Source organism: Octodon degus, unplaced genomic scaffold (genome assembly GCF_000260255.1).
Source record: "Octodon degus isolate 3935 unplaced genomic scaffold, OctDeg1.0 scaffold00064, whole genome shotgun sequence".
NCBI classification, from domain to species: domain Eukaryota; kingdom Metazoa; phylum Chordata; class Mammalia; order Rodentia; family Octodontidae; genus Octodon; species Octodon degus.
In genome coordinates this window covers 1,869,930-1,884,701 of record NW_004524640.1, presented here as the reverse complement: position 1 = coordinate 1,884,701, position 14,772 = coordinate 1,869,930, and the positions used below count along the sequence as shown (strand labels likewise).

The following is a 14,772-nucleotide window of genomic DNA, read 5'->3' as shown; positions in this document are numbered from 1 at the left end:
TTTATGTTAGAATCATATAATTCTAGTGTTAAAGATATGTGTTATATTTATTTGTTTTGGGTGGTAGGGATCAAAGCCAAGTCCTGTGCATATTATGAACGTGTTCTACCACTGAGCTCCACACCCCTGGTCCAGTATTAGATCCTCTTGTACTTAGTCTACTAAAGGTCATTAGGATGTTGTAGAGTCTTATGACTGTTCCTGGAGCACAAGATGACAAGCCTAATGGCAAATTCCACCACATCTGAGTGCTACAAAATATTCCAGGGAACACATGTGTCTCTTCGCTCTTCCTACTATGGTGGGTATAGGTCAGCGGAGTCACTTGCTTCTTGTAACTCCTGTTCAAGTCTCCTACAGGATAACACAGCCTCAGAGAGTGGATAACATATTTTAGAAGATTGTAGATTTCCAAGTCCTGGCATGATGTAGGAGAACATTTTGCCGCATCAGTAGCCACTGTCTTCTTTTACTTACATAATATAATTTTCATGTCATTTGAAGACATTAAGAACATTTGTATTATTATTATTTGTATTATTATCTCGTGGGATCAGTTTTGGCCACTTGTGTAAAGAATGAAATATGCATTTAAACAATTACTAAAATATTCAGTCCAATTTCTGACAAATAAATGATGTGAAATGAAAGAATAACATGTTAGTAAAACAAGAGCTCATATCTTCCTTAATTCATAAAATAAACATCTATAATTTTTTACTTTTGCTTCCTTAAAATCTGAACCCATTTAACAAAGCAGTAGGAATATTAACATCTTTTTTATATTCTAATTTTTAGACACAATATGTAGTTGCCAATTTGATAGTATTGTTTTGGCATCTCATTTTTTTTTAAAGTCAACATACAAAACAAAACCATGTGTATTTGTTCATTTATTTGGAAAGGGAGGCCTACCCAAAATCAAGAGCTTTTATGATTTTAATTAAGTCCCAAGTAGAAGCAAACCACAAGCAAAAATTAAGACAGTATGTCTTTAAGGGAAGTTTTATTGACCTTGCTAGTGTCAGTTGTGGGAGTAATTCCAGAACTCTGGATGAACTTTCCCATAGTAACTTTTGTTATTTCCTGTACAGGGCTCAGTAAGTCTCTTTGAGACATTGATTCATGTTTATAGACCTTCTCTCTTGGCATTTAGACACCCACCCCCAGCACTACCACGAACAGTTGGAAAGATAAGCACTTAGAGTCCTGTTCCTTAACATGAGGGCTATGTGAACATGTTCTAAGCTGCTGTCCTTACATTTTGTGGTTATCATGTATGTAGTTTAAGCAGTTTAAGCAATAAGGGATTATCTTTACACTCTGTGTAATGCATCAAACTCACTGTGTCACCATTTTAAAAAAGGTGATAACAATTTTCTTAACAAAGATCTCATTCAAGCCAAATCAGTAAAGAATATTCAGCATCCTCCTTAGTTACTTTGTAAATTAAAATTAGGAAAATAGTCCATGGCTTCCAAGCATGAGAAGTTATATAAAACTTTGATGCATCGAGGCCCTGAATAATAGAAGTCTTGACCCCCAGGATTTAACTCAAAAGTGTTTGAATAATAAATAAAAAAAAAATTTGGAAGCAGACTTCATCTGAAATTCACAACAGAAGTTTATTTAGTGTTGATGGAAAGAACAAAACGTAAAAAGTTAATTGCAATGGGGATTTATCATTCATCCATATCACACTGTATTTAGTGTCCATCTGGGATGTCATAGTGTTAGAAATACATAGATAAACAAAAGCACACTTGGGCTTTGCCCTTTTGGTTCTTACAGTCTAGTAGGAGAGTAAAATCAAAAGAGAACTGGAATTGGAACTGGGCACATTTCTTATCAAGTTCTACTGCGTATTTGCTAAGTGTGGCCTTGAACAAGCCACTCACGGAATTATAATAAATAACATTAGAGTTCCTGTGCTCTTCCAGCCCTCATAATGTTTAACAACATTTTAATCCTATTGCTGGAAGGTAATAAGTCCTCTAGCATCAGCATCTTTTTTCCCAGAGCACGGTTCCACCGTGTCTTTCCATAGGAAATCCTTGCTGTAGCACAAACTGATCTCCCACATGCTGCTGCTCTGCGGGTGTATTTGTATGACTTTACCCCAGGAGAGTGTTCGTCCCCTTTCCCCAGTGAAATCTTTGCTTCTTTTCCTCTTCCTCTTCCTCCTCCTCCTCTTCTTTTTCTTTCTCCTCTTCCTCTTCCTACTCCTCCTCCTCTTCTTCTTCTGATATAGATGCGGTTGTCACAGAAGGTGGGGAGAACTTTAGCGTGGGGCAGAGACAGCTGTTCTGCCTGGCCAGGGCCTTCGTCCGCAAGAGCAGCATTCTCATCATGGATGAAGCTACAGCTTCCATCGACATGGCCACGGTGAGTGCGGGTCTCAGAATGTGCATGGCAGTGACAGTCAGTGATCTTCCTCAGTGTCCTTCCTGATTGGGTTCTTTTTTTTTAAATGTACATAGTACAGGGTCTACACAGATGGGACTCATAGTGTTCCTCCTGTTTTCAGCCTCGCAAGGGCTGGGATTACAGGTGCATGCCACCACACCCAATCTCAATGGCCAGCTCAGAGCACCCCTGGGGTGGGGCTGGCGGGGCTGGCTGGGATCGAACCCCAGCCGCTGCGCTCTGCCTAAGCAGGCGCTTTAGTCCGCTGAGCTATTTGGCCACCGGTGGGGTTCTGAAGCCTCTGTACTATTGTTTTAAATGACTTCCCAATCATCTCCCAGATTAGCTAGCGATCACACTCAGAGATGCAGTAAAGGATACATCATGTGTGCGTTAAAGGAGTTTCTATTACCAACAAACATAAAATAAATTCTGCTTCTTGAACAGTTTTTATGTTCTTTCATTTGCTGGTTGTCCCAAGTCCTTCCTAAATTGCAGCCATATAAATACAAAAAGTCATTATATCATTATATAAAAATTAGCAGTTAGCTGTTAGGTTCATGGTTATAATGTAAAAAGACCTGAAATATATGAATTGTTTTCACATTCTGTTTAATGAATCTGTACCCATTTCTTAATATTTTTATTTCTCCCTTTCTTAATATTTTTATGGCAACATGATTGTAGGCTTCTGGGAATGCTGCATGCAAAGGGCAAATAATGTTTAGATGCCTTTTAGTCAGGTTCCCAATTCATTGTTTTGCTACTCATTGATCTTTTTAATGAACACAATAATACTATGTGTGTACTGATCCATGTATGTATTACACAAAAACTCTGTCAAGTTAATTAGCATAACCATATCATCAGCAATTTATCAGTTTTTATACTAAGAATGTTAAAAATCTGTCTCAGCAACTTTGAGGTATATAATTGTGACATATATATGGTGACATATATAATATATATATTATTGACTGTGGTCACTATCCAACTTAATGGATCACTATGAATTGTTGGTAGTATCAAAAAGACAAGAGACAGCAGTTGTTGGTGAGAATATGGAGAAAAGGGAACCTTTGCACACTGTTAGGAGGAATGTAAACTAGTAGAACCATTCTGGAAGAGTACAAACGCTCCTTAAATCCTTAAAATGAGATCTAGCATATGATCAGTCCTACAATCCCATTATCAGACATTTGTCCAAAACAAATGAGATCCGTATATTGAAGACACATCTATCTGACAGGACAAATAAACAAATAAATAAATAAAAATTAAAAGAAAAAAATGGAAATGAAAAGAAGCAGTCAATGCTCTAATTAGCTTCATCTCCTTTTTGCAATTGTTTGTACCTTTTCTTTTCTTAATTTCTTATACATTGCTCCAGTTTTTTCTTCTTCCAATTTTATGTGTATATATCTGGTAATATGAATAGCTGGTTGTAAGACAATACCATGTATTACAACAAATACTGTGAAATTCATATTACTTTGTTAAGTAGAATTCTGTATGAGTTCTCAATAAATAAATAAAAATAAATAAAATGAAAGCAATAAAACCTCCTCCATTGGGTTATCAAAAAAAAGAAGTACTGTATTTCCTTTTGAATACAAATTACCTTAGATTTCTTGAACAGTTTTTACGTTCTTCCATTTGCTCGTTGGCCCAAGTCCTTCCTAAATTGCAGCCATATAAATACAAAAAGTCATTATATCATTATATAAAAATTAGCAGTTAGCAGTTAGGTTCATGGTATAATGTAAAAAGACCTGAAATACATGAATTGTTTTCACATTCTATTTAATGAATCTGTACCCATCAGCAAGAACCAATGTTCTGTCATTGTATATGTAACAAAATGTCATCCTTAAAAAAAATGAAGACACATCTACATGACTGCATTCATTTTAGCCTTATTCATAATAATTGAGGTACGAACACAACTTAACTTTCCATACATGGATGACTAGATTGAAACTGTAATCTATAGAAAGAATGGAATACTACACCGACTTTGAAAAGCAGGAAATTCTGTCATTTGACAACATGAACAGAACTAGAGGACATTATGTTAGCAAAACAAGCCTGTCATAAAAAGATAAATATTATACAATTTCATTTATCTTTAGAAAGGTTGTTACCAAAGGCCGGGGGAGAAGAAGAAATGGGGAGATGGACGATGTTCAAAAGTACAAAATTGTTGCTGGATTCAAGGTGTATGTTTTAGTGACCCATTATACTGCATACTGCCACCACTTTCTGATAGATTTTCAAAACAGTAAAATTCTGTCTTGATTGATGAAAGTAGATATTGTATTCAAGAATCATTCCTTAGAAGTTCCAAAGTGTCCCAATGAATCTTTAATAAAGTATTGATAAGCAAGACCAATTATTTTCTAAAGCACTTTGAAGAGGGATTTGCTAGGAATAATGACAGCTATAGTGGACAATAGCCTAATGCAGGCATTCATGGTAAAATGCGAGAAACTTTGCTTTTTGAAAAAAGTTATTTACAAAAGCCAACCAAAAAAATTTGTCTGGAAGGGTGGAGTTGGTTGGAGATAATATATTAAGCCACAAACTATGTATGAACTAGTGTTGACTGTTTCTTTCTAAGTTAATTTGATATTAAAAGCTTGAGGTTGGATGTGGTGATGCGTGCCTGTAATTTCTGAACTTGGGAGGCTGAGGCAGGAGGATACCTGTGAGTTAATTCAAAGCCAGCTTGGGCTACAAAGTGAGTTCAAGGGCAGCCTGAGCTGCATAGTGAAACCTTGTTACAAAGAGACGAAGGAAGGAAGGAAGGAAGGAAGGAAGGAAGGAAGGAAGGAAGGAAGGAAGGAAGGAAGGGAAAATTGTCAGCAGAAAGGACAAAAACAAATTTTAAACTTTTATGTTATTTTCTTGCTCCATACTTTAGATAGGGTAAAACTATCCAAAGAAGTGAAAGTTTCAAGATTATTAAAAGCCAAGTATAAACCACGAGTGCTGGCAAATGCCTATAATCCCAGCACTCTGGGAGGCTAAGGCTGGAGGATCGAAGTTCAAGCTTAGCCTGGGCAACTAGTAACATAGGGACTAGAAAAGATCAATAAAGGGATGGAATGTAGCTCAGTGTGAAAGCCCCAGGTTCAGTCCCAGGAGCACACACATCTAAAGTGCCAGTTATATGTGGATATGCTAATTTCACATAGTTTTCTATTAAGTAAGATCAATCAAATACCTATTCAAAGTTGTGTAACCTCAAAGTGAATGTAATTGAAAACAATAAGTTCATCTCCATCAAGTCTTTCACTAAGTGTAAGTACATCAAAATTACTGAAGTTGTATAGTATCAAGGTTGATCATATACTACCTCACTAGAGAGGAACGGGTAGGGAGAAAATATGAATTAAGCAGCAGGAAGCCACTTGGTTGAAAAAGAGAACTCCTCCACATTAAAGCTGAGATAACCAATTTTTTCTCTAGCAAATGGGTAAACATTTATCCCAAATGCCTCTCTAACTATGATTTTAAAAAAGTTGTGGTGGTAATAGAAATAATTCCTACTTAGAATATGTTGTAGATAAAAAAAAAACCACGTTTAGGGGGACAGATTTCATCTTTGCTTTTTCTGAGTCAAAGGGCAATACCATTTCAGGGCTTGATTAATTTGGAATCCACGCTGCCCGTGTATCACATAGACGAGCATTGGGGTGCTCATGCGGTGAGGCTTTCTTCTTTGGATTCCCTGTTAGCAAGTCCATGAGTTGCTCCAGTTTGATCACTGAGTTTTATTTACAAGTTGAAGACACTTCCAGAATCTGCTGTGAACTGCTTGGGGTGTTGCTTCTCTCACCTTCCACTGAAGGCGAGTACCACAGTGCTCAGAAATGCTGGGCCTGCTGGGACAGTGTTCCTGGGGACAAGGTACTGTGGCAAGAGAAAATAATCCCAAGAAAATAATCCCAAGAAAATTGACACCTTATTGTTTTATTTTGGCAGGAAAATATTTTGCAGAAAGTAGTAATGACAGCCTTTGCAGACCGCACGGTGGTTACCATAGCCGTGAGTATGAAAGACGAGTTGATCGTCTCCTCCTGCGTTTTTGCTCTAAGATTCTGTCGTTTTTCAACTTGAGCAATTAAATGACCTAAAATGTGGAACTGTGCTTTTCTAGGATAATCTTTCCATATCTGTACAAAAAAGAGTGAAAGAAATATGGTTATACTTCAAAAGCATTGCCCTTTTCTAAGATGAATGCTCTGCCTAATGCCCCTAAATTGTAGTGACAGAAACTCCTACCTCTAAGGGTTACAGGAGTTCATGTGTTGATCCTCTGTGCTAATTTTCTTTTCCATAATCGGAAGATCTGATGAGGAGTTTCAGAAGCAAGATTCTTAAGTGTCATTACCAATTCTGCCAATATTGATACTTAATCCATTTATCTGCTTAAAAAATAAAAATAAAATAAAACTAAATAAAAGAAAATTAGGTATGTCACAGCAGGGCAGGTGATCTCTCTATTTTAGATAGTACCAGATAGAAGAATTGCTTAAGTCCTGCCAATCCATGTTATGGCTTAATTAAAATAGGCTATGCAGGGCCAGGGAGAAAGCTCAGCAGCATAAGTGCCTGCTTGCCAAGCACAAGGTCCTGAGTTCAATCCCTGGTACTGCAAAAAATAAACAAGTAAATAAATAGTAAAATAAATACTAAAATAAAATAGGCTATGGTATTCTGTCTCTCCTGCTTTGCAGAGGGGTGGGTTCTTGCTGCAGTTAGTCTTACGGCTTAACAAATCTACTTTTTAATGAACCACTTGGGCCTTTTTCTTCCTGCTGATCTTTCTCTTCTTTCTGTTTCTCTCTCTAGCACCGAGTCTCTTCAATTACAGATGCAGACCTTGTTTTAGTCTTTTCTGAGGGTATTTTAGTGGAGTGTGATACTGGGGCAAACTTGCTCACCTACAAGAATGGGCTGTTTTCCACCTTGGTGATGACCCACAAGTAGACTCTCACGATCTACCCTGCGAAGTAGCTGTGCTCTGGTAGTTATCTTAGCGGTGTCCCCTCAGTGAGGAGAGGCTACTGCTGTGGCAAAGGAGGGGCTGGTGGAGGGGCCTGAGTGTCGCATATTATTACCCTTCTCAGCTTGAACAGGTACTTCTGGGATGTGTATTATTAAATAAGATGCATGAATGTGTTCTCACACACTACACAGGCCAGCAAGTATTTATGACACCCGAGACCCAGATTCATCTCCACCCTGCGGCCAAATGTTACCATTTCTTGTGCACATATTACAATCATCATTAAAAGTGTATGTGTTCCTCACCCGCTCTGAGGCATGCACTGTTCAATTTATTTTTATTTTATTTTTTATATATTAATTTTATTGAGAAAAAAGTAGCAATGAGACAGTTTCAAAACAGGTTAGTAGGACAGTTACAATGATTAATACATTGCATATTGTTGTCTTTGTAGTAGTCATTCATAGTACAAGATACAGACGTGACATCTTGACCAAGCACTATTAGTTCAATCTCTGTTCAGTTTAAATGGTCATTTACATTTAACTGCTGAGCAGTGAAAGGTAAATACAGATTGCTTGTTGCACTTCCACTTTCGTGAACGGTAAAAGGGAGAAAGCAAGCCCTAGGCAGTGCGGCCTTTTCATGGTTGCAGGAGATGACCCCCTATCCAGCCCAGGTAAAGAAAAATCCACTTTCTCTCATTTTCCCAGTGACCTCTGGGGTTCCTCTTCCCAGGAAGAGAGTCACCTGATAACTCCATTCACACTAAGGTATAAGTGATTTGAAAAATAGTTCTCAAGTACTTCCAAGATTTTTCACACTGGAGAAGGTAGGGAGATATTCTTGGGACTAAAGAATTCCTGGTGCCTCTACCTGAGCCAGGTTGGAGGGCAAGTAGATCTTCTCTTAATTAAAAGAACGATTTGTTATCATTCTGCATGAAGCATGATGTCATGGTGTCGCTGTGTGGTTCCAGTGAGTGTGTATCTGGAAGATTATTTGAGAACCATTTATATTTTATTTTTTAACCTGATTTTTGTTTTATATCCACTGAATATAAGTGTCTTCCACCTATTCTTCAAGACCAGTAGGGTGTTCATTAGAATTTCTTAAATTCTCCCCCATACAGAGAGAACCAACTCCTCATAATAGGCTCATTAAAAAAAGAGAACAGCACACTTAAGCAATCTAATGCAGAAGGGTCCTCAGCTCTGTTAAGAATTACCTTCCTTCTGTGACTAAAAGATGCTGTTGTTTTGGTTAACTGCCTCTAAAAATTATATAATATGTTTTAAAGTATAACTTTTTGCAACTTCTATAAAGAAGCCTAAATTCCCCTCCAAATAGTCCATGATTTTTATTTATTAAAATGATTTAGTCTTTACCCTTGATTTGATTAACTTCTCTTGGGCCAGGGAGATGGCTCAGTAGAATAAGCACTTGCCTGGTAATCGCAAGGGCCTGAGTTCAATCCCCAGTTCCAAAAAAAAAGAAAGAAAGAAAAGAAAAATATTAACTTCCTTGGAGTATTTTGAAAATTTTACCAACATTTTTCCTACTGATATCATACTTTGTTAACAAGAGAAAGTTTGGATTTAATGGAATAAACAGCCATATTTATTTCTACTAGCCAAGGTTTTTCATTGTTTTTAATATTTTTAGAGAACATAATTTAGACTATCAAGACAATGTTTAGAAGGCTATATTTATAAATTTAGAGGCCAAATTCTTTTTAAAACATCCTTGATGTGGATTTAAAAGAACTAATATTTTTCTGGAGTAAAAATGTACAACAGATATCATTAATTAAGGTTATGTTTTGTTTTTTTTTTTTTCCTTGACTGTAAAGGTGTCTAAATGGCTCTGGTCCAAGGATAAATAGGCATTGTCCTCTAAGTTTTGATAATTCCTAAATATATATTATATAGTGAGTGATCGATTTGTCTATGAATATTAAATATAGTGGGATGTTTTAGTTACTTTTTTGTGTTGCTGAGACAAAATACCCAATGCTGGAAGTTAGAGAAGGAAGGGTTCATTTGGCTCACGGTTTATAGAGGTTCTAGTTGATAATCAGGAGGGCACCAAGGCAGAGTAGGATGGCAGAGGAGCATCGCGGAGGACGAACAGTCCATGGCAAGCAGGCAGGAGAAAGCACATTGGCCCGCTTTCTGTCCCTTATATTTTACGTAGACTACTCCCCCCTAGGGCATGTATAGCATTCGTACCCTTCATCCTAGCCAGATCTATGCCAAACCCATTGGTGGACTGAATTAATAATAGCACACCCTTGATCCCAGCACCACACTCTAGATTCAACCACCTCTAAAAAAGCTCTGGCCCATTATTACATGAGGCTTGTAGGGGACAACAGCGAGATACAAGCCATAAGGTTGGGCGTGATCTAGGATGGCCTCCTATCGCTCCTGTGCATGTATTTTTATCCCCCCATGATGAGGAGTAACAACTATCATCATTTTTCTGAAAACATAAACACCGAGACTGTTCCATCTACATGGCCCAGGGCAGAAGAGAAACCTCAGTCCCTGGGGATGGCTTTCAACTGGACTTTGGATTGTTAGGAGAAAGGCATTTTGGAAGAGTGTGCATCCACTGAGGAGGTGACCTTTCCAGGCTTAGAGCTGTGGCAGGAATTTTTCATCAGCACGCTTGCTACTCCACCGTGTCCACCCCTAGCCACATATGGCTCCTGAGCACTTGAAACGCAGGTGGTATGATTTGAGCACTGCACTAAGCGTAAAATGCAGAATGCCTTTCGAAGATACTGTACTGATAGAAAAATATAAATGATCTCATGAAGAATGTTACATTGGTTACATGTCAAAATAATAACATTTTGGCCAGACTGAGTTAGCATATGTTACTAAATTAGCTTTTACTTTTAAAACAGAGCTCTTAGGAAATTTAAAACTACATGTGGCTTGTATTACGTTTTTTATTGGACAATGCTATCCTCAGCACATGTGAAGGCTCACCATGCTGATTTTGCCCTTCTGAATTATAAAAATAAAACATAGTAGGAGCTGACATTTATTCTTTAGGTCTATGCACCAGGCAATGTGGCTAAATTTTCTATATGGGCTGTCTCATTTGTTGCTATCACTCTCCAAGCTATGTGGTGTGATTGTTATCATTTTACAGACGTGACCTTGAAGGTGTGCAAAAAATGGTAGGTTGGTTTAGATTGCACAAAGCACAGGGAGTGATGCCACTGGGAGTCTAACCTCACGGCCTGCACTGTTCACCAAAACACAGGTAAACATTCCTCAGTGGCACTGAGGGATTCATACGCAACAGCTGGACTGCAGAGGAGAAAGACTTCACACTCAGAAGTCAGGGAACCTGCTTTTGATTCTGATGCTGCTGCTTGTTATCTATTCGTTTTTCTTACCTTCTGTGATCCCTTCCATTCTCCCCTATACAATGGAGAAAGAATACCAATAGCTGAGGGATACTCAGATGATGTACAACTATGCATACGGAATAGTTAATGTACAGCCTGTAAGAGACAACTTTGATCAACTATTAGCACTAAATCCTCTCTCCTCAGGCTTTAGTGGAAAGAGAATGAGTGACCCCCAAAACTGAAAGGCTGCATGTCTCAAGTCTTGCATAGCTCTTTCTAATACTGCATGTGAGAATGGACTTACCTATATCGTTCTCCTAGAATTTACTTCTTTCCCATGTTCTTCTAATTGCATATTGGTCCATGGCATTGATTGACTTACACAAGAGACAACAGTAAAATACAACACAGCTGGTCCTCAGTGGCTCCTCTTGACATTAAATTATTTGACAAACACTTATTAGCCTACTTTAGGTTCCAGAACAATGATAATGCTAATACATTAGCTACATTAAAGTTAATATGGTCCAAATAAAACCCAGCCAAATTGATCAGTATTTTAAAGTATATAAATAAATGATTCTCTAAATAAGAAGAAAAAGCGGGGGAGGCTGTGTATCCCACACCTCCTGGTATGTCATGATAAATAAGTATCCTTCAATAAGCTGTCAGAAGCAGACATATTCCACTTTCCTGGATTGGGCCCTCAGGTTGGTAACAAATCCTGTGTTCTTTCCATTCGTAGCATCGTGTTCATACCATTCTGACCGCAGACCTGGTTATTGTGATGAAGCGAGGAAATATTTTAGAATATGACACTCCCGAAAGCCTCTTGGCCCAAGAAGATGGAGTATTTGCATCTTTTGTTCGTGCAGACATGTGAAGAAGAGTCGGAAAATGACACGCATAGTTTTTTTAATAATGCAATCATAATCTGTTTAGTTATCATCATCAGACCCTCATAGGGAGGCGTCTTAAACTTTGACAATTTTTTTTTTACAAGATGATATTTTTTTCTTGTTCTGGATTAACTGTTTTCCATGACAGAACTGCTTCCTATGTTCATTACTGTTTTCCTAAGGATTAAGCCACTTGACCTTAATGGCAGGTTGTATTAAAACACGTAAGCTACTTTAAGTGATAAGTTAGCAGTTTATGTTTTCATAACTTTATGCCTAGTAAATATTTCTCACATACAGAAGTTGCGATGAGCAGTCAGTATTACTATGCTCTTATTTGTAAGAATAAATTTTCTTTATTGATGTCTCCAAATGTCATTGAAAGAGAATAAAAGGACATGTTTTCTCATGAAATGCTTAAATTCATTCTCTGCTTTATAAGAATAGACTCTGTTAACAACAGCAACAATGACTTTCTTAGCTGTATCTTTCTTGTCCTCTACATTGTTTCCTGTCACCAAGATGTCATCACAAGTAGCCAGGCATGGTGGAAGACACCTGCAATCCCAACACTTGGGAGGTTAAGGCAGGAGGATTTCCACAGGGTCGAGGCCAGCCTGGGCTACATAGTGAACTCATGGCCACTCTGAACTTCACAGTGAGACCCTGCCTCAAAAAAGAATACAATAATAAAATAAAAGAGTTTTTCCACATTTATAAGTTCTACAATTCCAATGCCTTAACTAGAAAGGTCACCAAAAGAGTTGGCTACTTGAAAATTTTACTGGTTTCCATTTTTCTCTGTCCAGTAAGGAAAGAGTTCATGAGCTATCAGGTATCATGTCCCTTTTCCTGAATGATACAATTTTGAAAGAAGGATTAGTTTTGACCCTTCATTGGTATGCCAATTACTCTTCCACAGTCTTTCCCTCATTAGCTTGTAGTTATGGTTGTAAACTCTAAAGTCACATTATTCTAGACTCAAAAATGGCCTTATTTGATATATATCTTAACTGCTGACAATCCATGACATGTGGACATTCCTCTAAGGCACTAGACACTCTGGAAATAGCCATATATATATATATATATATATATATATATATATATATATATATAGAGAGAGAGAGAGAGAGAGAGTCTATTTGTAGATAGAAGAGTTTACTGCCATATGTTCCTGCTCGAATATTTATATGTAAAAGTACATGAAAATTGGTAGGATATTACTGTTGTACTTTTCTTAAACATGACTTAATAAATTTACCATTATCAAAGGTTTCCTTTACTAATTCTATGCTCATTCAATATGAATCTTTTTGATTTTCATATAAAAGTCTCTCTATATTATAAGATCTTGAAAACTTATTGTTGGGAAAAGAGAAATTATGTTCCCACTCCATAGTGCTTGTGTTGTTTGTTGTGTTGTCTATTCATTCTGCAAATGTATACTTGTATATCAGAATATATCAGCATGCCTTCACCAGAGTAAAACACTGATGTTATAAAAAATAATTTCCACAAGGCTGGACAAAAGTGATTGTATTTATCTCTTGTTGCATATATAAATTACCACCCTTTGTTGCATATAAAAACCTCACCGGAAAAAAATAATACTATTGTTTCCTGAAAGCAAAGAGGAATATAATTGGTACCTGTAGATTCAATCTTGCAAATAGTTTCTAACATTTCAACCAATCTCAAATACTGCTGGTGTGAAAATGTTTGGTAGGGTTGAGTATACGTGATACTTGTTACCAAGTCATACCTCATCCTTTCAGAGAAGTATAGTTTTTATTCATAGAAATAATCCCTTACAATATTTATAAATCATATAAATTGTACTTCTATATAGCCAGTGTCAGGAGTGGCTTATCTAATTACATCAAACCAAAATCATAGTTGCTACCAGACCCCTCATATCTTTTATCATTTAAGTTTACTAAATATTTGATTATTTCTAAAGCTAAATTGACTAAGTAAGACAAGGATCATGCCTTTAATCAAACAATCATTTATTCCATTATCTGTGTTATCCATTGACTATTGCAATGAGTTGTCTTAAAATAACTTGGTACTATCTGGGTGCATATCCATAAAAGACTAACGACCATATCAAATTTTACATTTACAAATGTTACACTTGATTACTATAACCAGATCAATTTTAGAAATTTTAATTCCTTAGTATGTATAAAAAGCAGTAAGTGCAGAAAGCTTTATGTTAAAATAGTGTTATTATTATCCTTGAGATGGAACATATAGTTCTCTTAAAGGACTGCACTCTCCACTTTTGTATTCCTCATGATCCATCTAGTGCTAGACGATCCTTCTAAGTTGCTTGTATTTGAGATCTGGGGCCAAGTGTTGTTTGTTTTTGTGCCTTTGGTACTGAGTACAAATTCCTAGCCCAACAGGTAGGCCCTAATAAATATAGTTGACTGATCCATTGATATACCATATACTTATAACTATGGGTACTCTCTTCATTTTTCTATATTGTATTTATTCTCCTATTTATTCTCTAAGACACATAAAATATGTTTATTTTCTAAAAAATATGAAAACATGTCACCTTGTGTTGCATAATAAATTACTCCTTTTGTACGCAAAGAGAGTGATTTTTCTTTCACTTATAGATGTATTGGGTAATAACCAGGGCTAATCAGTAAATTAAATAAACACCATTTACAAGACAATACCGGGCCATATTTTCTTTTTTAAAATTTTTTTACTTGGTACAGGGTCTCGCTATGAAGCTCAGACTTGTAGTGATCCTCCTGCTTTCAGCCTCCCCAGTGCTGGGATTACAGGCATGCACCACCATACCTGGTCTCAGTGGTTGTGGCTCAGCATGCTCAGGGATGGGGCCAACATAGCAAGTGGTGCTGGGGATCAAACTCTGGTCCCTGTGCTAGCCTAAGCAGGCATTTATTCCACTGAGATATTTTGCCAGCCTGACTGGCTGTATTTTCATGATTTTGTTTAATATATACAAGTCATGCATTCCATTACTATTACAGATAGACTCCAGGAATGGTTCATTATGTAGAACAGCTATATTAATAATTTTTATATTTATAATT

At 37.0% G+C, this 14,772-nt stretch overlaps 1 protein-coding gene across 1 annotated transcript in view; it reads left to right on the top strand.

Annotated features, from left to right (window-relative positions):
- Abcc9 (ATP binding cassette subfamily C member 9) overlaps positions 1-12,287 on the top strand; it is a 154,042-nt gene extending 141,755 nt beyond the window's left edge. Inside the window, exons 38-40 of the mRNA XM_004634654.2 lie at positions 2,252-2,385; positions 6,394-6,456; positions 11,536-12,287. Coding sequence (XP_004634711.1) covers positions 2,252-2,385; positions 6,394-6,456; positions 11,536-11,673 — 335 coding nt within the window. The 3' untranslated portion in view covers positions 11,674-12,287. The remainder of the gene's footprint in view (positions 1-2,251; positions 2,386-6,393; positions 6,457-11,535) is intronic.
- Positions 12,288-14,772: the final 2,485 nt, after the last annotated feature.